This window comes from Leptidea sinapis, chromosome 20 (assembly GCF_905404315.1).
Source record: "Leptidea sinapis chromosome 20, ilLepSina1.1, whole genome shotgun sequence".
Classification (NCBI taxonomy): Eukaryota; Metazoa; Arthropoda; class Insecta; order Lepidoptera; family Pieridae; genus Leptidea; species Leptidea sinapis.
The window spans coordinates 6,618,669-6,646,550 of NC_066284.1; the positions used below are offsets into that span (position 1 = coordinate 6,618,669).

General features: G+C 35.8%; 1 protein-coding gene across 1 annotated transcript; it reads right to left on the reverse strand.

Moving 5' to 3' along the window:
- Nucleotides 1-1,561: 1,561 nt before the first annotated feature.
- Nucleotides 1,562-27,791, reverse strand: LOC126970140 (integral membrane protein GPR155). The gene is made up of 15 exons (XM_050815882.1): nucleotides 27,357-27,791; nucleotides 26,675-26,964; nucleotides 26,176-26,477; nucleotides 22,282-22,403; nucleotides 21,090-21,255; nucleotides 20,350-20,577; nucleotides 19,513-19,665; nucleotides 18,838-19,006; nucleotides 17,462-17,611; nucleotides 17,135-17,149; nucleotides 16,626-16,752; nucleotides 11,624-11,813; nucleotides 10,724-10,899; nucleotides 9,318-9,443; nucleotides 1,562-7,232 (listed from the first exon to the last, which is right to left on the reverse strand). Exons 1-15 carry the CDS (start codon nucleotides 27,440-27,442, stop codon nucleotides 7,040-7,042), a joined length of 2,493 nt encoding a protein of 830 aa, XP_050671839.1. The 5' UTR covers nucleotides 27,443-27,791; the 3' UTR covers nucleotides 1,562-7,039.
- Between the last annotated feature and the right edge of the window lie 91 nt (nucleotides 27,792-27,882).

Genomic DNA, 27,882 nt, shown 5'->3' on the forward strand with positions numbered 1-27,882 from the left:
CAGGCTGACATAGATGCTGTTTATAATTTGGGTGTGCATAATAAAATGGAATTTAATCTCACTAAATGCTATATTGTCACTTTTTGTCGAATGCAACAACCAATCACTTTTCAGTACCGCATTAATGGTAAGCTTAACGAAATTCTATGAAAGATCTGGGTGTGACATTTGACCAAAAGCTTACCTTCCACGACACGATCACACGACCACGAAATAATAAGTCACTCAAGAGTCCTTTATGAGACTAGGGTTCGTATTAAGGCGCGATTTCCACAGCGTCAATATAATACAACTGCTTTACCCTTGTGCGGAATCCCTACGAAGTAACCTATTCCCTTATGCTGGAGAAAGTACAAAAAGCATTTTTGCGTTTCCTGTATAAGCGGAAACGGGGTTACTACCCGTACTTGTGCCCGACGGCGTATCTCGTCGGTTGCCTCGGATATAACACTCTGGAAACCAGACGGGCTCTCGACCAGGCAGCTTTAACCATGCTTAAAGTTAGCCGGGGCTTAATAGATGCCCCTGATATTCATAATGAGCTTATTCGAATGTATACACCTAACAATTATATTCGTGGTAGAAATCACCGTCTGCTAGCGGTACCCGCGAGTCGCACGGCAGCACGCACTGCGGCGCTCGTACCGTGACTCTTGAAATTATTTAATCACCTCCACCACCACGTAGAAGCCCGCCCTGATTGTGATCTATTTACTAATAGACTTGAGATGTTGATGCAGTTGCTGCTCCAACTTTGTGAGTCCTCGCATAAGAACGTCTAGCAATAGTATAATGTGCTTGATTAATGTAATTGGTGTTGTAACCGATTTATTCAAAATAAATAAATAACGGTTTTCGATAGATGGCGCATGACTATAAGAAAAATCACTATTAACTATGAAGTTATTTTTTTTTTAATATCTATTGATATCTATATTTTTTTTTAATTAATACGCTTTTATTAGTTTCTGCTGTATGTCTGTTTGTAACCGACTCCATTGGACTTGATTTTGTTTAGTACCTGTTCAAAGACAATCGTTCTTGAGGAGTAGGTAAGCTCCAGTCGTGCGTCGGGGCCGCCACGCACGCTTTATTTTCTTATTTTTATTAAAACTTTAACGTCACAATACTATTGCATAACATAGCATTGAAGGGATGTAATACCATTTCTCATTCACGCAGTATTTGAGAGATTTGCAAGATCACTGTATATAAAAACTACATAACAAAATGAGTTCATCAATTTGAATTTAAATTTAATGATATGGTTATTTTAGTTATTGTTGAGCCTTCAAAATTAAACAATCCAAAAAATTCTAAATAAAGCAAGTTCTAGCAATAAGAACTCAAACTAAACTTCAACTTTCAACAAAATTCAAGCCATATTGTAACATTAATTTTTGACACGTTATTAACATGTTTGTAGCGAGGATTGAATGGGGGGGGGGGGGATGTTAATTGAGAGATGTTACAATAATACAACTTTAATTGAGAATCTACCAATGAGTAAAAAACAGCTCTCAATATCTGTATAATATCTTTTTAAGTAAATAAAATACGATTTCACTTGCAACAATATAATTTTTTAAATAACCAATTTCAAACGACAACGATTACATTCTTGCATATATTTTAAGCACAATTTTATTACCTAATGCTATAATAAACAAAATGAACAGCCATTTCATATCACATTAACAAATGCATTTGAACATTAAAATACAATAACATTTCACTAAAATATATTTTTGTAGTAGGCTTGCTACCTTAATTTTGTTAATTTGATTTATAACATATTTAAAGAAATCAATAATTATTCACTTAGTGCCTACTTCATGTAATGTACTTTTAAAATAGATACAATTGATTAAATTAAATTATTAAAACTCTCGTGAGATATAATCAAATTATATATTTGAAACGGCTTAACTCATGGTCGGATCAATCGGAGGTCATTCATCAGGGTGAGTGAGATGAGTCCGTGTTGGAGACCATCAGTGCAAGAATTAGTGTGAAGCTGGTGTGTGCTTACACCGGTGTTAACGTGAGTTGAACCGTTTCAAATACATAGTTCATATTGATTTAGTGATAGCCAATTGTATATACATAACAAAAAACAATACCAACTCTTTATTATAGCTTTATTTTTATCGAACTATAGAGAGCTGACAATGTGTAACTCAATGAGGCCAACTCTTTCTTACTCTTCAGATGTTAAGCATCATCCGCCCATAACAGTGTCGATATCACCCGAGTAATAACGACATACAGATCGCCCAATGGTGAAGTGGGATGCCAAACTACACCAATCGACCGATTTTCGTCCTTGTTATAAATCCATCGACGTTTTAAACCGGTAGACTGGTTTAAATATTATTGTAATGCAAACAATTCAATAAACCATCCGAGAGAGCGGACGCGTATTGGATGCTCATTGGTCAGCTCATAATCACAACATATCAGACACAATCGCTACTGGCTACTGAGGATTTATATAAGATATGTGTTAATGTCGTATCTGCGTTATACCTTGTAGTATACGTTTGCCCTTTATAAGATGTTTACGGGTTATAAGGTCGATATATCGGAGTACAACACTAGTTCACGCTAATGTATGGCACAATAGGTGTGGCAGTAGTGTCCCGGACATACAGTTAGTGCTACCAGTGATACTAAAATAAACTGTTTAGAATCGATCTTTCCATTGCTGTGATCTGCTAACTATTCTTCAGAATAGAACAAGAGCAGAAACACGATTCTCATATTTTTTATTCAGTCTTACACTACAATATTATATGTCTCCAGTTAGTTGCATAGTTAGCAGATCAATAGCAGTACAAAACATTTCACTAACAAACTATATTTTCACTTATTTGATTTATTTAATCACAAATAAAAAAAATATATTCCGCGCCTAAGTACCTACTTTACCTACTCTTTGATACCTGGTAGATACTGAAGCGCGATTCCTTCCCGGTTTTGTCACGCCTTATGTTTCAGTAGCCCAGTAATCAAACAAGATTTTAGCGCGTGTGACTGTCGCCGCCCAATAATTTCACAATCGCGGCGCCATTCAACATCAAAGACTATCTTAAACAGATAAGTCGCTTAAGGCGACACTAAATGCCATCGACCTTGAGCGATATGAGTTCACGGCTGCCGGCCCGCCATCTATGTAACAAAGCCCTAATAATAAGCCAATATTTTCAAAATTCTTGCGTGGAAAACAGTTTATATGCTTACAATCCTCGTTATTCACTACTAATCTGAATAAATTAACCTACACAAAAAAGTACAAGCTATAAGAATAACTTTTCTGAGAGAAGTACCAAAAAAATGCGTCACGCCATGCCAAAAAACTTGTTTAACTTAAAGAAAAGTGGTAGTTCAAAAAGGCTCGGCAGTGTTAACTATAACCAACAGCGAGCATTAGTAACCTACAAATAAGACTTAAGGATATGTGTAACAGGATTAAGTAGTGTTCAAAGCTCGAAATGCTATACTTTCACCACAAAACTTGTCTAAAAACACCATGTTTGCTTGTTTTCTGCTTACTCTTCGCCTTAATCACCATATTAATCAATTCAACACTGCTATGACAATTCCTGTCAAACTTTATTATAACTTTAAAATATATTTTTTAAACAAATGACGTTCAGAATAACACGTTTATACATTACTGCAAGCTGACATTTGGTGAATATTTTGATTTCACGGCTATTGAGAGTTAAGGAGATGGTAACTAGACCTTCCTTTGTGTTCCACATTGTTAAGTTATGTAAGTACATTGTAAAATACTTACCCCCTTATTCATAATGGTCCGCTAACTTTAAACAGCCGCTTAGGAGTGTTTTTTCTCATTCTGACTCAGGTCAATAGATGAAGACAGAGTGAGAATTAGCAATGTTTTAAGTTAGTAGACTATTATGAACATTATGAATGAATAAGGGGGTAAATCTTCACTAACTTTGATACTTAAAACAGAGTCATTGATGTTTTAATCAACATTTAAATACGACTTATCTAACAGTACCGTGATGCTTTATTATTTATTGAACAGGCCATACGTATTACGTACCCTACCAAGCGTCCATTAAATAATTTCTACCTGTACGATATATAGACGTAACCTATAGGTCGGTTAATATTTAAATATATACATACATTGACTATTATTAATTCAAACAAAATATGGCGTATTATTGTAATTTTGAGGTTATGCTGGCGCTTACGGACTCTTTTAGTTTCGTATATCGTAACAGTGACAGCGGCATTCAACATGACTGCTGTCAGCTCGGACTGTTCCATACAGAGGCACTGGCTTATGATTGGCACGGAGCTGATGAAATGTATATTATGTGTACTTAACAAATAAAAACAACTAACAGTTCTAACATAGTATAAGTAAAATTGTTACTAACACAACCCATAAATACAAACTCCCTTATTCATAATAGTCTGCTAACTTAAAGCATTGCTAATTCTCACTCTGTCTTCTTCTATTGACCTTAGTCAGAATGAGAAAAAACACTCCTTAGCGGCTGTTTTAAGTTAGCGGACCATTATGAATAAGGGGGTAACTATATAATATGGAATTCGTGTCTGAAATTGATTTATTTATTAATATAATAATAAAGATATAAAAAGTTTCAGTTTATTACAAATATCGTTTCCATAGTGGTGTAACTGACGATCAATAAATTATACAGGGTAGCCGAGCAGTTGACGTCCAAAGCTAAAATTTGAAAGCCTCATGGTGATGAGTATCCGAATCACCCCTATGCAAAATCACTAAGTAAATCCCAAACTACGCAAAATCAGGAGATAATTGTTTTTTTCCACCTAATTGTGGCTTAGGACTTTTTTCAAATTTTTTTGAATACTTTTAGTTAATTTTATTGTTGATAATTATTAACTACAGTTGCAATAACCACATAAGAAACTATGAATAGTTTAGACAACGCCGAACTAGTTTAGAATTGAGTCGTAAGTTCAACATAACTGCTCCAGCTAAATTCTTGAAAATGTTCAAGGTATCAAAAAAATGGGGTGCCTATGGCTTCTAACTATTTTTAAAAACTTCCCAGAACATTGGCCAATAAAATGAGCCAAATTCAAATTTTAGCTTTGGACGTCAACTTCTCGGCCATCCAGTATAGGGTCTTTTGAAAAATCAACTTTTTATTTTCATAATCAGCCTTGGCGCAGATCTTGAGCGGTGTCAATGAATGCGAAAAGCACAAGGGGATAAGTGCAGATCAGACTTAAACAACGAATAATCAGTTTTAAAGTGTCGGCGAAGAGTAATATCATTATAACAATGTACGCGACTCCTAACCTGCAAATTAACTTACATTCTGTTACCGCCCAAGATCAATCGTATATATAGGTTGCAATATCCGCCAACAAGTCGTCTGAATTTATTTTTATTCTTACATGAAATAATGTTAAAAACTAAAAATGAAATATTGTTAAAAACACAAATATTGTGACACACTTTATAAGTTATTTATGCAACTGTTGTGTAATAAGGGATATTAAAACACGAATGTGGGTTTATGAATGATTGATTGATGACATGAGTGTTTTAATACCAAATTATCAACAGTTGCATAACACCCATAACAATAATCCTTAACATTAAAATACCCAATGTCCTAGTAACCATTACATCATCCAAACGAGTGTTGTAATGAATTTCAATACAACATTACAACACTCGTTTGGATGATGTAATGGTTACTAGGACTGGCTTTTTTAATGTAAGCAGTAAGCTAACTGTTTCAGAATATTTTATAGAGGATTTAAAGCACGGGTGTACATAAAATAAATTAAATCTTAACGATACTATGATTACTAAACTATTATCAAGTCTTTAAGATCTACGTGTATAAGTCTTGTATATAATGGAAATTTAATCATACTCGCTATAAAGTAAAACAAAAGTGAGAAATTTAACCTAGTGAGAATTTGTTCCCAATGGATTGGTGAAAAGATAAAATAAAATGGCCAAGCCATTCATAAAGTTACAAAAGTCTAGACTGTCGCTAGCCCGCTCTAAAACACAGTACCTAAACCAGGACACATGACTTTCTTGCGCTCTTTACTTACAGGCCTGACGTGACTTTTAAATAGGTGGTATATTTTGACGTGAATAAGTGACTACAAACCAAATTTTTAATAAAAATCTTCGGCCCACTCTGCTAAGGCCTGAGATATTATTTTAGAAAAAAAAAAATGAGCACCAAGCAAACACAACACACAGTTACAAGTGCACAAACACACGTACACATTGTATCTGGTGATATCATTTACCAAAAATATTAGAACGTTTTTGGCGTACCTTCCAAGTATTTGTAATGTTACATTTGCGACCTCATTATCTTAGGATATTATATTTACTAACTAACAAAGGGCTAATTAGTCCTTTTTCTGATAAGTTTGATCTAACATAGCCCGTCACGGGAGGACCTAAAACATACCGTAATGCGATAACCCCTATCACATTTTACTGTCTTATAAAAATTATAATACTTATTACATTTCACACACGTTTTGTTGAAGTACTTTATAACATTTAATAGTGGGAGTACCCAGACCTACTAGTATGGCAAGAACAATCTCTAAGTCGAGTAACATTGATCGATAACTAAAGCAAAACTAAGGTCATACAAAGCTTCTTCAAAATTACAAGCGGTAAGCCGTGAATGAGATTATTATATTTCTAAATTATTCATAAATAGGTAGGTACCGCCAAATGAATAATTTTATTTCATGATTTGATCTAGACTAGAAACGGGTTCGATTAATCATAATTTTTTTTACACATTTGCAAATTTGAGGAAATGTTCGCGGTTGAACTATAATTTATTTTCCACAATTAGGGCGATATCGCTGTAAGACTAGTAATTTAAAAGTTACCAATTCTGTACCCACTCAAAAGAATGACTTTTTGTAGACAAGTTCTAGCGTGGGTGTACATAAAAAAACTCTTGGCCTTGTTAACGTAAGGAATAAGGTGAAAGAGCGCTATTCTGGATTATGTAAAACGGTAGAGCAGCGGCGAGTCGGTGAAGTGGTGTTGGTTGTGAACGTGCGCGATGAGCCTCCCGTCCACCAGGTGTCGCCCGTACACCACGGCGGCGGCCGCGTCCGACGCCAGCCCGCACGCGACCAGCCATCGCACCAGGCTCGCCCCGCGGAACACGCCGCGGTACGTGCGCATGCGCCATCTGGTCAACACACACACATCATCTTAATATATATAAACTACGTGACACGTTGTTTGTCCGCGATGGACTCCTAAGCTAATGAACGGATTTTAATGGGGATTACTTATTGGAGTATAGTTTAATCCAACTTGAGAGATAGGTAGTTTTTATTTTAGACCCATAATTATTTTGATGTGAAACATCTATAGCCGCACGTAAAACCGATTTCTGGCGTGGCGACGCATGCCGTGGCGACGCGTCGCCTTGTCACAGTAATACCGTCCTCAGAGGCAACATCGAATATAACTATTACCGAAGTCACTGATTAAACGAATTAAGTAGTCACGAATTGAAATAAATTCGTAAATTTTTGTATTTAATGAAAATAAATGTTTATTCAATAAATAGTCATCGTTATCTGGAAAAAAATCGTAATATTTTATTTTATCATTATGACATATTTAGTTCCTATCACAACATGTTCTTTTCTGCATATTACTTTTACAAAATAATGTCGATGTTTCACATCTGCCAGGCGTCCCGTGACGACTTACATTTTTTTTATCCAATATTTGTTTTGTATAGACATATTTTCTATAAGAGAATTTATTGACGCACGGTTTGACAGTTCTGCTGTGAAACAATTTCATTATAGTTTTTTTTTCTTCTTCTTTTGTTCATTATAGTTAACAACAGGAAGCAATGACGTTCTATACATAATACAGAACGTCATTCACATATTTTACAAAATAATTCTTGGTGTTATGAAATATTATTGACAAATTCATAAAAAAAAAACAGTATTTTATTTATTAATCTTTATATTGACATTCTAAACAACTTAAACTTGCAAATATACATTGATAAACCTACTCGAGAAAAATCATGTATTGACCACATAATTGGTAATATAAAACAGGCATATGGTAAAAGTATTACCAACGTTCCTCTCAGATCATACATGCCAAATATTAAAATATCCCTTAAACCTCAATCACACTACTATTTCACTGGGAGAGATTTCTCTCAAGAAAATATGGAAAAATTTCATGCTTATATTGGTCTGAGGTATATATACAGAACAGTTGCGAAGATATTATGCACAGAAAAACGTCTGTCGGGTCAACTAGTACATTATATAACTGCGCGGAACTGACTGTCTCGTTGTCGCTCACAGTGTAAAAGGCATTTTTTAAATTGATTGTTTTTATGTAGACTGCAAGAATATGAATTGTATTTCTACGCAGCGACAAATAAATGCCGTGGTCGACCCGAGCTTAATATATATTCAGGCTAAACTACCGCCCCCATGGTTTTCCCTCGCGATAAACACCTTAGGTATTGTCATGAACACAAATCTTTGGTGAACACATAGTTTTCATAATAAACAAATCCTGGAGAACTCTTGGTTTTGTTATAAGAACCTGTAGCAAGCTTAAAACACTAAAAACTCTTATATAAAAAAAATACTGCGCTTTCCAAAAACAATTATTGAGATACTTACAGTTCAAAAGCAACATATATTAACTATGTCGCTAAATGCAAAAATTTCACTTTCTTCCTATAAACATGTAAGTTAATGATAAAAAAGAATCTTCTCCCTTTACTTAGTCAAATTAAGTAATCTGTTCCTAAAAACAGCTCCGTAATCCTATCTCCTTTCATCTCCCAATTTATAAAACAATTCGTCAACCAAATTCCTGATCTTATATCTTAAATTAAATGTTATTTATATATATATACTAGTGGACCCGACAGACGTTGTCCTGTACACACGTCTTAAATTTGAAAAATCGGTCCATCCGTTAGGAGTTCACTAACATACACATGAGCAGGAGAATTATATTATATGGACGGAAATGAGAATCTAAACCAATCTCAAATTCACTGGAACACACAAAAAATCATCAAAATCGGTCCAGCCGTTTATATAAACTATATAACTCTGTAGTAATTTTCTTAAACTAATTAGAATCATAAATGAAAACTAGTAAATAGCTCTTTGTTACAAAAATAAATATGTCAAGATTGTTATAAATTGCTGGAAGTTTTCTTAATAAATAAATAGTACGGTGAAGCAGGCGTAAGTGAGTGGACTGTATTTACCTGGTGTCTTTAACTATGGATTGCTTGCATCGTTCCAGATGGTGCGTTATGAACTGATCACAAACGTGTTTGGTCTCGAAGCTGAGGTCCTCCACCTGTGGCAGCACCACGCTGTCTCCTCCGTGCCTGCAATATAGAAACGATGAAGTTTATTGAAACGAGAACTAAATATATGGGGGGTGGGGCAATCAGTTCAGGCCCATTGTTTACTAACACAGGGAGCTGCGTGTCAGAGACTGGAAGAACCGAAGATGATATCGCTTCACGATTCGCCAAAGTACGAGCAGCCTTTACAGAGCTTCGACCAACAATCACGGAAACTATCTCGGAGAAGTAAGTCGACAATGTTTCGTTCCATCACCAAAACACATTTCGCGTCAACTCCAAGTTTTCGTGTTAGGGTTGAAGGTTTCCAATAAGGGATTAATAAAGTTTCAAAAACTACAGTAAATAAACTATTAAAAAGCTCTAAATAAAAAATCAAATCTGTGAGACGCTGTAGTACAGAGAGTAGAAAAAGACGATCTGTTAAACATATTGACATGTCTGTGACACTTCTTTCTATTGTCTATTCAAAACAATTCGTTAGACAGAATTCGTGATCAGCATATAAAACGCCGCATTTGGAGCTGGATAGGAAACACTTCAATGCAAATCTCTGTATACTGTTCGAATGACCAGACTTGAAATTATCTAGCTATAACTGTGTCAATGACTTAAGGCCTACGCGATAATGAGATCGGTTTCGATCGCACTAGTCACCCTGATATTTAAGATGCCTCTAATAATAACAATTACAATGTTCAAAACTACGTCGAATATAATTTTTTTATTCATAGTTATGGAGACCCTGACAAAATACACTTCATCAAAGACATCTAATATACAACCGCTCAAGGACATTGCAGATATTGCGGCCGGTCTTTACTTTCCATCTGGTGAGCCACCAGTCTGTTTGTCCCCTCCTCATTCGGCATGGTGGTTTTATTTATATCACCTTGGCTCAGGTTTTTTAACTTTAAGGCCAATGAGTGCCGTTACTTGATTAAACCAGCGGGAAATGAACTCGAGGGGCTAACCCATCTACCTTGTTCCTTCACCATTCAATGCTATAGTTCAATTCTCCCGCGATATGCCCGCCACCTTAGTAACATCATAACGATGAAAAATACACTTCATAAATCAAAAGTATAGTTTGCATGCTGACGCCCGCTTGCTGAGGTCAGACTGGTGCTGTTCATATGTCAAATTCATATAATTTGTTTATATATAGGATTTTAAAATCACTAAAAGAAAATCAAAATCAAATCCCATTCGAAAACATATGCCTCAGGCGCAAGAAACACAGCAAGCATTTACTTATGCGTTTCTTTTCCGCCATCTTGAATTTTCGTCGTCATTCTTACCATTTCCTCTGAAAGTAGCGCACGGCTGGTATCAGTATCTCGTCGGGGTTCAGTCCGAACAGTACCAACATCACGAGCGGCTGCCCGTACAACACCGCCGTGTCCAGGAACTGTAGTTCAATGAACACGCCCGACTCGTCCTTACGGAGGACTCGCCACATCGTTAGCGCCACGCCCTGCAGACAAAGTTCACTGGGCAACTTAGTATGAAATCTATACCCACGACCTACAGAGAAAATGTTGAATAGGATGTTTAGATAAATGTCTCTAGTCGCATTAATGTGGATAGTGGGATGCAGACCAAAAAATAATAAATAAAAATGTAATATTACTAAAATATAAAGATTTATTATAATAAAACATTTTTATCGGTCTCTTGTAAGCAATTATCATTTTATTCATAGCCATAAGGCCACTGGTGGACAAAAGCCTCCCCTTCTTTTCTCCATTCTTTTCAGTTCCCTGCGAAGACCCACCAATCACCTCTGTAGGTGTCTAGGTCGTTTCGCCATCTTTTGCGGGATCGGCCCCGAGGTCTCTCTTTCTCTCGACCCAAATTGATCGATAAGGATTTAGAATCATCTTATGATGACCAAATGTTTATACGAATACTGAAAAAATGTTAATGGTTACTGACCGACCAAAATATAATGATTATTTACCTACATTGTAAAAGTACACATTTAAATTAATCATCTTTACATTTTCTTCCCATTGTTTAAAAAGCAATATCTAAATAAAATTGAATGTAGGTAAATACTAGACATTTTAAGACCACAAATTGGTTTTTGTAGGTAAATATTACTTAGCCGGGTCAGATTTCGCCCAATGATCTCTATTAGTATTAGTAACTCCTGGCGATTACGAAGCGGGTCATAATCAGAAGCATCTGGTACTCACTATGAACATGGTCAGGCTGTAGGCTATGATGAGCACAGTGTGTTTGAGCAGCTGGCAACCACGCCCGCGACTCTGTTCCGGCGGCAGGAGACCCAACGAACTAGCCGCTCGCTCCAACTCACTCAGGTACTGGCAGCCGGGGGCGGAACTGCAACGAAACCGCTGAGATTCCGGACACGCGCATTCTCTGCTAATAAAAAAATACTATCTTAAAAGAAAACAGGAACAGTTTTTAGTAATAAGGTTATTTAGAATTTTAAATAATGCTGGAAACCCAATTTATTGTTTTTTAATAATACTGTCCTGTACTTTATCAAAAGCTAATAATATTATTTTTTGTTTCGCTTATTTCATAAATCACAATAATTTACATAATATACAATTATAAAAACATTCAACATAAAAATAAATAAATTAATGTAAATCCAGCAGTGTTAGTATCCTAGTATTTATTGAAAATAAGTGCACGATTTATAATTAATTTTTATTGATTACTAGCTGATACCCGCGACTTCGTCCGCATAAAGACATGACTAAACACGTAGTAATTATAAAGATCTTTATTTCTTAAAACTTTATATTAAGTGAAGATATTGCCATATTTTATAAATATATATAAAAATAATCTGATAGATAGTTAACAACTGTAAGTAATCTACCAATTATAGTAAGCTAAAATTAAGTTTCTTTTTTACCTCTTGAGAAAGTTGGAAATATATAAAAATTCTAATTAGTTATTCATTTTAAACTATTTGATTTCTGAACGACCGGGGATACATCAAAGGAATATTAAAAACTGTTGTTTTTATTTCAATCCGAGCATTTTCATATTTATTTACCTTTTAAACCTTCTCTGGACTTCCACAAATAATTCAAGACCAAAATTAGCCAAATCGGTCCAGCCGTTCTCGAGTTTTAGCGAGACTAACGGATTTATCATTTATACGAAAATTTTTTCGTTGTATTTACATTTTAGTATAGATACATAATAAATGCAGAAAGTTAGCCGAAAGACATACTATTTTCTTAAATTAATGTACATCCTAGATAATTTAAGTATAAGTCTAGATGAACTAACTGTTAGCCTCCATTTTCAGCAAACCTACGCACACAAAAATCAATCGATTGACGTATCGCGAGTGTAAGACGTAGCTGTCATGCACACTAAGGTTATAAACCGGACTTTTTTTTTTTTAGAATATTTATTTAAAATACAATATAGTTATAGCTTACAATATAATAACACACACTTAAACTTTAGGAAGCTTATCTGTGTGTGAAGCCGCTTAGAATTAAATTACATAATATTTAAAAAGAAAACAACAATTACTTTCAATTAATACAGTTATTACAAGATATTAACTTACAATTTTAAACAAAGTAGTATAGAAATCAATAAAATGCAAAACAAAAAATAATTATCAACAAAATGTTAGTAATTACAAATTAGTTGTCTACTTAGCTTACCGCAGATACAATTATATTAATGAAGGATTTTGTAAAAAGTACTTTTTTAACGATGACTTATATTTATTTTTATTTATATATAATTTTTGAGTCTCTAAGGGAGTCTCGTTTAAGTATAGAGGAATGACGTAGTTGTTTGCTCTGGTGCCATATATATTTGTAGATTTAGGTAATTTAAATGACATGTTTGTTTCTGTAAATTGTCTTAGATGAGGCAGGCTTTGAATTTCTCGAAGGAATTTAGATTCATTTATATCTGACAATATACGGAATTTCACTTTATCAAAGACATTTATAACCTTGCGATGTTTAAATAGTGCAAGATCCGTATTTTCTTTGTGTTTATAAAAATAATTTGGAACGATAGTTTTAAGAATTCTTTTTTGTAATTTGTATATATCCTCTAAATATGGCTTGTACGTCCTTCCGTAACTGCTTAGTCCGTAGTTTATAACGGAATCCGCCAGAGCCATATATAATAATCTTAGGGCACTATAAGGTAACTTAGAACCTGTTGTCATGCTTTGACTAACAGCTAGAGGCTCTATCTAGTCGTATAAATTATCTAAGGTTAATTTAAAGTAATGGCTTGCTACATTGAAATAAGAAGTTTATAAATTTATATCTTTCCGTTACCAGTATTTTAGAAATATTTGGGCTTGTAGCATTTGTGTCTATTACTCTATGGACCTATATTTTTCTTCCAATAAACTAATCTTCTAAATCTGATAGGTCGCGTGTATATATGTATGGATATTTATTTATTTATAATCGCTTAAAAATGCTCACTTTATTTATTTATGGTGTATGTGGATGATGCAGCTACTGTACTCAATAACATTTGTATTAATTTACATTTACTTTTTTGACTTACTCGTGTAAGACATTGACTATTTGACGTTTGAGTGTGTTTGTTGCATCATTTTACATTTTACATATTATATTATAATTGAAATGATTTGTAAATCGATGTAAATGTAAATCTTGATATAAAAGAGTGGCAATGAGTTTCTTGCTACTTCTTCTCATTGGCTCAACCCTTTACGAGGTAGCGGTAGATTCAATAAGAATAATTTTTTTTTGACATTAATAAGTGTCATTTCCGTAACCTACGTGATTAAAATGATTTTGATTTGATTTGATTTTTGATTTGTCCCCAAGAGAGGCTTCAGAGACAATAAAACGATGTTGACTTTGACCAACTTGATTGATGTTACAAAAAATATCGCAGTCGTTTTTATAAATATTGTATTTTAATACGTACATATAGATTTAATTGTGAAAATGAATATATTTATTTTGTACAACACAAAATGTTGAGCAAAAATAATATATGTACATTTTTTAAATAGATCAAAATTCATAAGTTGCGTCGTAAAAAATGGAACCTAAAAAATTGATTAGTACCTGAACTTTTGACGTTAAATAAATATTTGGATGAAATATAGCTATATTCACTTTGTTGCAGTTTAAGTATATTTTTTTCATCGTTTATTATGTTAAGTCTTTTGAAATGTTATTTTCTCTATAGTATACAAGACCACTGTCGTCTGAGTAATACAGCCTTAGGTAGTGTAGCTTAGCCTTAGTGTTCTTGTGAAAAAGTGGACTGTATAGAAGGGAACTAGGAACTGACTTGATGAAGCTTGCACTGCCGTAGACATTTTATCCAGACCTTGTTTTTCTTCCCGTTGGTTCTTACGGTTTTATTCCTCTTCAGAATTCGTTTCGCGGCGCGTTAATTTGCGAGTTGCGAGCAAAACGGGTTACTAGGTATCAAAACGCGTGCGCGCTCCGTGAAGGCATCGGCAAAAACCAGGGGGGTGCAACTTCCCTACATTGGCACATGAAAAAAATTTGCAATGAAAGTGCTGCCACCTATTCTATTAGGTACGCTGCAACTTCACCACGATGGCGATAATTTAACATACATGATAGATGGATAGATGGAGCTAGTGATAGCAAAAAACTCACTTAACTTACTTATTAAAGACTTGACTATAGTGTTGTAATCATTGAATGGTCTACCGCTCTCTACGTCCAGTCCCAACAGATAGATATCTTCAGTCCTCTCCAGGCTCCAACGCTCAGTTAATGAGCTAGGTGACTGGTTTAGGAAATGGCGTATTGAGGTCAACCCGGAGAAAAGCTCCGCAGTCCGTTTTGATTTTAAGCGCAGACGCTTCTGCCGGGATCGACCCATTCATCTATTAGGCTCCCCTATCCCCTTCAGGTCCACAGCCAAGTGCTTGGGTGTGACCCTCGACTCCCAACTCACCTTCAGGCCTCACGTTAAGAAGGTGACCGGAACCGCCCGCTTCTATCTGTACCGCCTAAACAGTATGTTAGGTAGGCACAGTAAAATGTCTTTTAGGAACAAGCGAACTCTTCAAGGTTTGCATTCGACCGGTTCTTTTTCAGTTTTCAGTTTTCGCTCATGCGAAACCCAATATTATAGATAAACTCCAAACAGTCCAATCCATTTTCTGCCGTAAGGCTGTCAATGCCCACTGGTGCGTTAGAAACGCAGCCCTTCACCGGGACTTAGAGCTCCCCACCATCCAACAACACCTAAAGTGCTTGTCCGAAACTTTCTTTAAGTCCTCAGACAATCACCCAAATCCCCTGATTAAGGAGGCAGCGGATTATACCGCCCCCCCCTCCTTCACGTTATCAAGTCAGGAGGCCCAGACACGCCCTCTCCGATCCCCCTAACAAACTCTCGTCTGACCTGGAACGCCTCTTGGCATCCGGGGACAATCAGACGCATTTAGATTCACCACTATTTTGTGATCATCCTTCTCATGTGACTAGTCCCAATTAGATAGCACCCTCTGTGCAATATCCCAGCGGAAACTCCATAGCGAGTGCCGCTTGCGCCTCTCTCTCCCCGTGAGAAGGTCGCCTTCGAAGTAGGCTTAGAGGGCTCCTGCCCAAAGCCAACTGCAGGTGGTGTTTAGTGGGTAGGCACCTAGGTTTTCACGTGAGTCCCACATAACCAACGCAGACTTAGGCTGCGTTGGTATGCATGAGCATTCACCACCTCCCTCCCGTCGTTATCCCGGAGAGTAGCCCATTCCCTTGCTTGGGCGCAAAAAAAAAAAAAAAAAATGATAGGTCTATGGTATAAACCATTAAAGGTGACTGCTGAACTTAATAAACGAATAATAATTACTACCCACACAATACAAACATCAATATGCATTCAATACGGTCTAAAACAATAGTAAAAACTATAAATATAATTAGCGCCATCTAGCGACGGTACGCTAAGAGCGTAAAAATAACGCAGCGCCATCTCTTGTCCTGGGTACACTGCTTTTACAAAATAAAAACATAAGTTGCACATCTATCTCTAGTATATAATGTATTATCTATGGCAAAAACTGCCTAGCGCGCGGGAGTTGTTCCAATATGGCGCGGAGTGTCACTGTGGGCGGCGAAGTGGGGAAGAGAGAGAGGGCGTGATAAGAGAAGGAAAGGGATAGATATGGCATTAACAGATAGAAATGATAATTTTATAATTGACACTAACTTCTCCTCAACTATATCTTCCAAATCATTTTGTGAAGCAATATGTCCATTACCACAGTCGGGGTCGTCGGTGCAGCATTCGGGGTTTCGGATAGGTGATGGCGTTGCTGTTATTGCTCCATAGCAACCTGGTTACAGAAAAAATAAAACAAGTTGATAAAAATGGATTAATAAAAAAATAAAAATAAAGAACAGAAGATCCAGAACTCGAAACCCAACATTGATTAACTAATACTTAGACGGGACGTAACTTGTTAAGTAAGGCAGCGATGACGCGTGCACTTCGAAAACCTAACCAAATAGCCTCAAAGACGGGTCTGTTTTATTGCACTCGTGATGAATTCACGAGAATAAATAATAAAAAAAAAATTAAAATAGGTTATAAAATTTAAGGATAAAAATATAATAAGTATCTCTACCCGCTACCGCATTAGAATATTCTGCAATAAAAGTGTATATTTTGATAAAAAAAAATATTTTCTTATATAATTACATCATGTATATAAGTACCTTCATCTTCCATGTCTTGCAATGCAAACAAATTAAATATAAAAATTAATCTGAAATTACCAGAGAACATAATATGTATACATATAATATACCTAGTAACGCACAAGTTGCGTCATTATAAGACGGTATATATTTAAAAACTATTTGAATTTATATCCAGAGTGTGTCTCCAGAATCCAGATACAGAACATCACCACCATATCATCGGCTGCATTGTTAGAACATCTGATGCTAAGTGGCAACATCTGCCCATAATACTGAGAGTACAATATAAATGTTAGCACATGTGACAATTATTAAGAACCATATTATTTTGCAAGTAATTACCGTAGTTAGACACAGAGTGTGTGTGTGACGTACGATCAGGGTTCACCAGAGTGGAGGCCTCGTTGGAGTCGGCAATGTCCGCCGCCAGGCTTGCGAACTGAGCGCTGCGACGCCGGAACCGGATGTATAGGATCAAACTCCCTGTCGTCACTACAATTACAACATAATATTTTTTTTTTTTCACCACAATATTAAACATTGGCTTATTATGAGATCTCATTAAAATATTACGATAAACATTGCAGCATGTTATTCAAAATTTAAATATAAATCACCTTAATTCATAGTCACAGTGGTCGCACACTCTTGAGACGATAACCAGTTTTAGATTGTTTCATGTATATTGTTTACAAGTTTAGTGCGACCGACGCTATATCTGCCTTAATATAGCAGTGCTCTTGTAATATTGTTTTTTATATATTGGAGAGGGCACACGAGCAACAGACTTACGTGATGGGCAGTGGTGAGCCAACCGCCCATGGTCTTCCACAAAACCAGGGTTCAAGAGATGCGTTGCCGGTCTTCAAGGTGGGAGGTGGGAGGTCTTCAAGGTGGGTATGCTCTATGCTTGAAGGTCCCTGAATTGTACCGGTTCGGGAAGATTGCGGTAATTGTATCCTCAAAGAGGCCGTGCGAGGCAGGGAGCCCCACGAAACGCGTGGTTGTAGAATGGAACGTCAACGTGATTCGGATGAAATTTAGCATTTTGACGTAATGTGCGGTGGTGGACCTGAACGACTACTCTACTCTACGCAACGCCAAATTATCAAGCCGAGGGATGACTTCATCATCGAAGATTCGAGCCGCGTTTTGTTGTACCTATGCGGTCAAATGGAAGAAGCTGGTACTGGGAAGCATCCGAACAGAGGTGAGAACAGTACTCCAAGTAAGGCCGAATTTGCGCCTTATATAGTTGCAGGCGGTGGCTTATAGTGAAGTACTGTCTCGCCTTACTACACACCAAGCTATTTAGAGGCCAGTTTGGCCTTTTCTTCCATGTAACCACGTAACTGAAAGTCACTCGATATATCGACGCCAAGTTTGCCTATACAGGCTGTGGAATGATCTCCAAACGAGGGGATACGACAAAGAGAGACTTTTTAGTTTGTGGTATGGGCGCCAGTACCTAATAAGCAAATGACAAAGTATAAATAAAATAACATACTTACATGTAGATACGCTTTTTCAATAAACTATTACCGAAAGTCTTTAAAAAATTGTTTTTATATAAAATGCACACCTTAATATGTGATAGTAATTTTAACATTAATCCTCCACGCGTTTCTGACAAAAAAAAATGTCTTAACAGACATCCATCGGACTTTTTCCGACTTTTTCTTGGTGAGAGAAACCGTAGAAATAATGAAGCAGGGTACCTGTGAGACAGAAGAACAGCAGACAGAGTCGTAGCAAGTCGCACGCGTCTATGCTGAGGCTGCCAGACCGCTGGGTGAGGAACAGTGAGGCTACCATGACGGCGGGAGCGACCCATGACACCAAAGCGAATACCGGCCACACAGTCAGCACGAAGCAGGGACCCCGACTCTACGAGCAAACAATAACCAGATAAAACCAGTTCAGAAAATATGTTACATTGGATGACATCGATTCAGTATCAAAACAAAGTCATTAGGCATTGCCTAATTGCCTATATGGAATGCACGCCCCTAATCAACATATGAATATTCACATAGAAACTCCAACATGGAAGTACTAAAAAGATTCCAAAAACATCACTAAGATATAAACTAAACTAAAAAGGAATCTAGAGTAAACCAAGACATATAGTAGATTCCACTAACTTTATCACTTTTCCGTTTAAAAATTCTTTCGCTGTTCTCTTCTTTACCAAACTATCCCTGGATGGTTTTGGTGCATCAGGTTTTCAATTTAACAATTGTTATTTTTATATTATTACACATTCTAGTACTTGTAGGTTCGTATTTTTGATGCAAGAGGAATCCCCTATCATCTTAAAGAATATAATATAGGTATACCTTATAATGTGTCATTTTAAGCGGGTTAAATAACCATTAAAATCATCCACTTACCTCTAACATAAACAACCCAACAGACAGCATGGCTGTCCACAAAAGACAGGAATAGATGCTAAACATTTGTAATGATTGTTGCAGGGAGTGGTTCCATGAGGGAATGTAGCTCTTGTCCGGTCCACCCCATATTGCACTTATGGCTAACAATATCTGGAGAAAGCAAAATATACAATTATTTGAGGAGAATAGAGACGAAAAGCAAAAGTATTCTTTCCGGGAAATTTATCTATCAAGTCTAAGTCGATTATTTTTATTAGTCACAACCAAGGAAGAACTACTCACACTTTCCTAGTATTGACTACGGGAACCACGGAACTATAGTTTGACCAAACCAGAGCCTCAGAAACGAGGGAGGGGATGAGGTAAGAGACACGTTGTCACATAGATCTTGCGAAATCGTTTTAAGGAATTTCATTAAGCTTTTTGACATTACAACTTTTGTAACAAATTTGCAAAATTAGTAACTATGCTTAAGTAAACAAATATTTAAATAGTAAATAAATTTTGAGTTCATACTGATGTTCTGCTTCAACTTCATCTTCCATTTTTATATTGGAACCTGAACCGGAATCATCTTCCTACAAAGGGGACTGACGATTTTTGGGCCCAGGATTTTGATTGTAAAATGAACCAAAATAACCAAAATCTATATAAAACTTACAATTGCTAAAAAAAAATATTTTTGCAATTTATGTGTTTTTTGTTGGAATCATGCAATTTCTGACATAAAATAAAATAATGATTGAAACGCAATAATAATAATACTAGTGAAAATGTGGCAATGAGGGATATATTGAGGATTGCAACCAAAGTATGTGATGTGGTACCAATTACCTGTGATAACACTAAGCAATATGTCAGTCTATGAGGCACTCTTTTGTACTTCTTTGTGACGGTAAACACGATCAACACCCAAATTGCAGAAAACAGAGCAAATATAGAGAGGCCAAAACCAAAGCTTCTTATCTGATCAGCAAAGTCCTTATTCATGGTTATAACTTGAGCTGAGAGGAATATTATCGGTGCAGATACAAATGTACATATAACCATTGATGATGCCATCTGAAACAAACATTAAATAGAATGACATCCGATTACTTTTTTGGTACTTAAAAACTAGTGGTGTAATATTTTGTAAACTAGGGCATATAGATATTTTGTATGTATTTATTGTTCTGTGACTAAGGGGTTGTCTCACAATGTCCAAGTAAAGTAGTCCAGAATGTCATAGGCTAGATATATTAATGGCTGCTCCAGATAAAACAGATTGCGTTTCACAATCATTTCACCGCTATATTTAATTACTAGATGACTTATCTGGCAACCTTAGACTCAAAGTTCGTTTGACGAAACGAAAATATTAAAAAACTTTTTCTTATACCAAATGAAGTAATACAATCTTAATGGCTTTTAATGAAAATTTTTGCATGGCGTGTGTTATTACATTATATTCCTCTAGAAGTTCTCCAAGCAAAATTTATTACAAGATTTGAGCAAATGAGCAATGTTTAATAGGCAATACTACTCTCCCATTTTCTGAGTTTATCAGCTATGAGATGTAGGTAAATACTTACGAGATCTATTTCCAACTGATACAAGTTGGAAAATACAAAGACGGCTGGTGCAGTCGGTATTGTTCCATACAAGAAGGCATATGTTGATAGTGACTGAGTGTCTGTGTCATTCTCACCAGCATCTAATCCACTCACAAATTCCCGCATCACCACTGGCAGTATTATCCTGAAGTATAGGAATATTTGTAGATATTATATTAGTTAAGTGTCGGGGGCGCAATCAGTATAAACATCGTCTCTTACGACGGAGCACCCGGTTTGATCCTGACAGGCCCCGTACCGATGTGTTTTCAGTTTTCGAATTCATATGTTTGTTTATTCTACACCCTATAAGGTCGTGTTTCTCTAGTGCTTCAAGAGAATATGGGCTCTGGTGACCCATGTGCTCGTTTGTCCTCCATGCTTTCATAAAAAAAATCCCTTATTTGGTTCATATTCCTAATTAGTATACTATTTATAACCCTATTTTACATATAATCTATTAGAAAGTTAAAATTTTGCATTTCACTAACATCTTTCTTTCTTCTTAATTTTGTCAATGAACGGTGTGAATTTCCACTTAAGAGCAATACTGCAATTTGAGCTTGAAGAAAATATTAGGATGTGCCATGTTCTTTTGAGGACATTAATATCAGGTGAAGCAAAACATTTGAAATTACCTACAAACATTAGGTAATATAGCTCACGCATCTTTAAAGCATGGTAAATATCCGCTTTTACCTATTAACTGCTAAACCACATAATATGGGTTTTTACACATATGGGTTGATTGACACTGCTATATAAGACTTTTTAAGCCTAGAAGTGAAAGTATTAATACCGTTCATAATCAAGCAATCAACCAACAACTTATTAGAATAAATCTGCTTTATTTTATGAAATCAAAGGCTCTATCTTGTACTCTCCAGGAAATCAACGGAAAAGACTATTAATAATTCTACATCACAGTGAAATCCACTCATTTTATCCTTAGATGTGCATGTTTTAAAGTGTGGTATTAGTGTTACTTGACAGTTTCATAGGGTGTTTACATTATTAGGATAACATTTAATTATTCATGAGTGTAATATAAAATACAAGTATTAAAAAATAGTTTCTTCGAACATTTAGTAGGTACACTTAAAGATTACTAATAACTTCTTCTTTTTTATATTCACTATTATCGATTATTAAAAACTAAACGATAACTTACAATTTCACCATGATCAAGACACAGGGTAGTATAAGAGCTGGACCTCGAAGTCTTGTAATTTGCCCGACCATCCGTAAACCTAACAAGAATAATGCTGATGCCGAGAATGATTGACCAAAAACCTAAAAGATGGAAATTTTGTATTATTATAAACTTTATGCCATGTTAATGCTGAAAATTTTAGCTATATAATTAACCAATTTTAAAAATCCAACCCTTGGTGTCAAATTTGATTTCCCAGGGTTTGACATAAACAAAAACTGATTTAGGGGATCAAGTGAATCTTAAAATCAACCCAAAATTTTTTAAGTATTTTTAAGTTACTTGTATTTATTATTATTAATCACACTTGATATTGTCTGAATTATGTGTCTGTTTATTTTGTTAATTTGATTTTATTGATGACAAATTGATGGCATGTTTACTCGCTTAAACAACCACAAAGTTTTTAAATTGGCAAGTGTTTTGTATTGAGTGGGTAAAAAAACTACGTTTAAAAAAACCGACTTCAAAAATTCAAAAGGAATAAAACTGCATAATAGGTGTATTAAATTAAATCTCTATTAAGTTATTTTATACTTTTGAGTTTTTGAAGTCGGATTTTTTATAATTATTTATTTTTTAGTGTCATTAATAAGTTAACTATAAGATTTCTTTCTTTTTAGTATAATATTAAATAGTACTTTTTTTAAGTAGCTACACAATATAGATCTCCTATTTCACGTTTTTGTGAGACACTAAAATATCATGAAGAACGATTGTTAGCTATGAATGACGGGTAGCCTAAGACGCACTTATCGGCAAATGGTTTAATAATAATAATATAACTAAATGACAACTCCTAAAAAGCAGTACACAACAAATAATAACTATATTAAGAAATGTTCATAAAATGAAAACTACTGCACCAAAATATGTAAATTTTTTTATGGGACTAAATGGTATACATTCCGCATCAAACTAAAGAAGAATCACGAAAATGGGATCATAAATTTCAGCGTAATCGGTGTACATATTATATTATAAAAAAAAATACCAATCGAATTGAGAACCTCCTCCTTTTCGAAGTCGGTTAAAAACTAGAGAGGATTTTTAAAGTAATTATAGTAAGTGTAGGGATCCAAAATAGTTTAGTAATCTAATTAAACATAAACTTGTGATTCCATCTATAAGGGTCTGTAAATTGCTAAGGGTTTTTAATTTCATTACATTTTATAATGAGCTCCCAAACTATATTCAATTTACCAACAAAAAAAGTTGCCCTGTACTTCTCCGGGGCGTAAAAAGAATAGGGCCCAAGAGTGTCGTAATAAGCGACTTAGGAGTAGCTTTAAGGAGTGGGAGAGTCACGTTGCCGTCCTATGACGTCAACAAATACCGCCGCGAAGTAGCGGCCAAGTGCCGCTATCTTTCGCATATGTCTGTGTCGAGGAGCAGAGGTCATCCCCCCCTCCATCAGAATATAGCAGTCCACAAAGAGGTTTTACCCCAGGAGGGTACCGGTCCCGCCAGAGTAGGAGAATCCCTCGCTCGGGCCGCCCATCGTATTCTGGGGAGGCCACCCAACTGCGCATGTCGGACGACAAACGAGAGAAAGCGTTTCTTGTTTGGATCCTACTCTTGGGGCAAGAATACCAGTGCCTGTGCCCTTGCAGTAGCCGATGGGCATGGATTGTTTTATAACAAGCTCTGTAGTACCGATCGGTGGCAGAACACAGCCTTGGTTCGATGACTCAGTTAAAGCAGCATCTGACAGCAAAAAACAGGCGTATCGATCCTGGGTTGCGGCGCAGGGCACAAAGGACGGGTCCTTGAAGGTTCTAAAGAGAAAATATAACAGTGCATCTAGATTCTAGATAGCGATAAATCGCCCGCGCGAAATCGAAGCACAATCAGCGAGTAGCTTTCTAGCTACCCGGCTGGAACATGAAGTTCTGGATGTTGTCGAAAGCTTCTTTTGATAACTTCAATCAGCCATCCCTGCCGCCGCTGCACATGAGGAAAGACACCCTGGCCTATACGGTAAAAGAGAAAGCCGATCTTTTGTGCAAGGGAAAAAATCCCTTCTATTCCACTCTTGACGACAACGGAAAATCACCGCCGACCACCCCACGGTGTGAGAGCTCTATGCCTGAAGTACAGTTCAGTTCAAAAAACTGTTCGGCGAGCTCTGTTTTCTTTGGACGTAAAGTAGTCGAGCGGGCCGATGCCCGTGTGTTAGAACGTGAGTCCCTGAGTTGACGCTGGTGCTAGCCCGGTTATTCCGGTACTCATATTCAAAACGCGTAGTCCCGGACTCATGTAAGTCAGCCTATGTCCATCCGACCCAACAAAAAGGAGACAGTTTGGACCCGGCAAACTACAGGCCTATAGGCCTATATTTGGGCTTCCCGAGAGTTTATGCAAGTGAACCTCCAGCTTCCTCACTGAGCGCAGCATACAGGTCGTAGTCGACGGTTATTGCTCGAACCCGAAGCCCGTCAACGCTGGAGTTCCACAAGGCTGTGTGCTATCTCCTACACTGTTTCTTCTGCATATTAATTATATGTTGGACACCTCCAACATACATTGCTATGCATATGACAGCACTGGTTATGTCGTATACACGGGCCATGCAGGTCTCTCTCGGGAATTTGTTGACCAGTGCCGGATAAAACTTTACTTGTCTTCTATCAAGTCCTCTGTTGAGATGGTCGCGTAACGGGGTAAAATGAACCTATTTAACTCCCAGAAGACTCACATTTGCGCCACTAATAACCACTAAATGAACCACATTTGTAGCCTCGCCAAATATCGGAATAATGGGTCACGAAATCTCAAACGATTGCCAATTCCGTGGTCATCTGGAAGGCAGTCTAATTTGCTTCTAAGAAGCTGGACGTCGTAAATGGAGCATGGCAATACTTCAAGCCGGCCCACATTCTAGCGCTCTACAATGCGCATGTCTGGTCATCTCTTGTCTGGCGCACCCCAGTACCAGCCCACAGAGCTGCTCGAATTGTCGGGGATGCAGTTCTCTGTGAAAGTCTAGATCACTTGGAGTTGCATAGAGACATCGCTTCATTATGTGTCTTTTACCACATTTTAAACGGAGAGTGATTCTAAAAGCTGTTTCTTCTGATTCCTGCCGCCCAATTAGGATATCATCCCCACCCTCTGGATGTGTGGCGTTCCTCCAAAATGCAGTTTTTAATGTTTCATCCACACACTACAAAGCTGTGGATAGAGCTTCCTTGTGTGGTGTTTCCACGACAATATGACATGGGTACCTTAAAAAAAAGTGTACACCTGTATACCCCAGCAACGCACCTAAGATTCCCCTGGTGTTGCAAAAGAAGCAGTGGTTATCACTTAACATTAGGTGACCAGTATGCTTGTTTGTCCTCCTCTTCCAAAAAAAAAAATAATGTTTCATAAAAATAAATAAATATCTAAATCATATTATACTATTCAAGATTATTTTCATGATAAGAATAGTTGCTACAAATACTTATCTGTTAATTTATTATTAGTATTATTGAATTATTATTATTAAATAAGATAATTGAATTGACTAAATAACTTGTCAAAGATCAACATTAAATACAGTATTTTGTATTGAATAACAATAATGATTTTGAAAGAACACTTCTCGAGTTTCTTGCCAATTCTTCATAGCTAGTAGGTACCATTAAAGATTTAATTGAGAATTTAAAAGCATAATATTAATTATACTTGAATAAAATATTTTACTTTGGTCTGACATATAATTTGCATTCACAGAAATCACATTGAAAATTTATTTGTTGAGATTAAGTTAATTGATTATTTTTTTCGCATATTCTCCAATATAGATTTGCCATTGGTTTTCTTAGTCTGATAAACATTTAATAATATAAAATTAATGCAACTTACATCAAGTAAACCTTCTATGTAAATAGAAAGCTTGTGTTTAAACACTATATTTCCAATAATGCCCAGCACAGTCATCATTAACAGTGGATTGAACAGAATGCCTTGAAATATTTGGTAAAGCATTTTAGCTTTACTTGTTTCTCTCATCTGGGTTTGATCTTGGGATGTTCTTAATATCTCCCTCTGCTTATTTAATTCCATCAAAACAAATGCAACTGGGTTAAGTATAGCAAGTGATATTGGAGCCATTAGATACAGGTACAATGCATATTCTGGATGTGTTTTCTCATATAACGCATTAACTGCAATTAATCATTCTTATATAAACTAACTAATTTAATAAACTGTTTTGTGCCACTGTTCGAAAATATTTGTAAGATATAAAGTGTTATAGAAAATCCCGTTGATTTAAATCCCCACATAAAAATGAAGCAATATAACAATATGTATGTACTCAAAAACAAGAAGAAACAATAATATATAAAAAATGTATGCTTACTTATTGGATATCCCAATGCGAAATCATTACTCTGTGTACAAAATATTGCAAACATACCAGCTTGACCAAAATTGGGAGGTTTTGATACAAGAAGAGTAACAAGCAAAACTCCAAAAAATACAAGGCCCTTGGCTAAAAGAATTGCCAAGAGAAACGACCAATTCACTGTACTAAAATCCAGTTGTGCTAATGATAGAAATATCAATGAAGGTAGTGCAAAAGTTCCCACAAATGTAGCTATTCCTTTAGATTCCAACTTTGAGACCACATTAAGTCGACCTGCTATATATCTGAAATAAATGTAAGATGTTAAAACTCCTGCTGAAATCAATTAGTCATGTGTTAAGCCACACACAAGGCATCTTTGGGAGTTATTGAATCCCATTATACTAAAACTCAATTTTTATCAAAGTTTATTTTATATTAAATTTCACAAAAAAATATTACTACAGAGTCCTACAAATTTGAATAGTAATTTATATTTTAATGTATAAATATCCCTAATTCTCCACACAGAAGTAAAATAAGTAGGATAATTGAGGTAAATAATTTATAGAGTGGTATAAGAACTTAAGGCCTGCATCTTTAAGTCCAGCGAAAGAACCGCGATGAAGCAGGAAAATTAAGTTAACGTAAGTTTAGACTGGCGTGCTAATATTTAAGTTTTACAATAATTCCTTACCCACAAAAAATGATAGTAAAACACTGAAATAATGCTGGATATAAATGATCGGCAATTGGATCCATGATGATTTGTCCATTATCCATATTTAAATATGTAAGTATGTATTTGTTTTATGTATTGTTACTTCTTAATTTTTTTCCGCAGTCATTAGTAATTCTGCATATATTTCATAACAATAAATGTAGTTTATGCCTATAAGGAGCTCAAAAACAATGAAAAGAATGGAAAATTCTTTAAGTGACAAACATTTAACACTAAATCATTTAGGATATGTATATTATTATTAAGTTCTTAGTACGACTTCGAGTTATGAAATTACTAGAATATTATTAGTACTAACTACAACTACATAAAATTGTATCAATGATAAAAATAATCAACCAAGATTCAAGCAAAGAGAATTTAAACCAAGGAACATATTTACTCTAGGGAATAGAGATTAAACACTAGTCAGTAGTCACTACAACACTTCGATTCAAGTTTCAACTTATCATGACCACAGAACACTATTACTCTATCGAAA

What these genes read in the sequence shown, in the direction of transcription:
- LOC126970140 (XM_050815882.1), bottom strand. Translation starts at nt 27,442, where the DNA reads ATGGATAATGGACAAATCATCATGGATCCAATTGCCGATCATTTATAT. An exon ending in CGCATTGGGATATCCAATAA is followed by an intron (nt 26,478 to 26,674) that starts GTAAGCATACAT and finishes GATTAATTGCAG; the next exon opens with TTAATGCGTTATATGAGAAA. An exon ending in ATCAGTTGGAAATAGATCTC is followed by an intron (nt 20,578 to 21,089) that starts GTAAGTATTTAC and finishes TGTTTGTTTCAG; the next exon opens with ATGGCATCATCAATGGTTAT.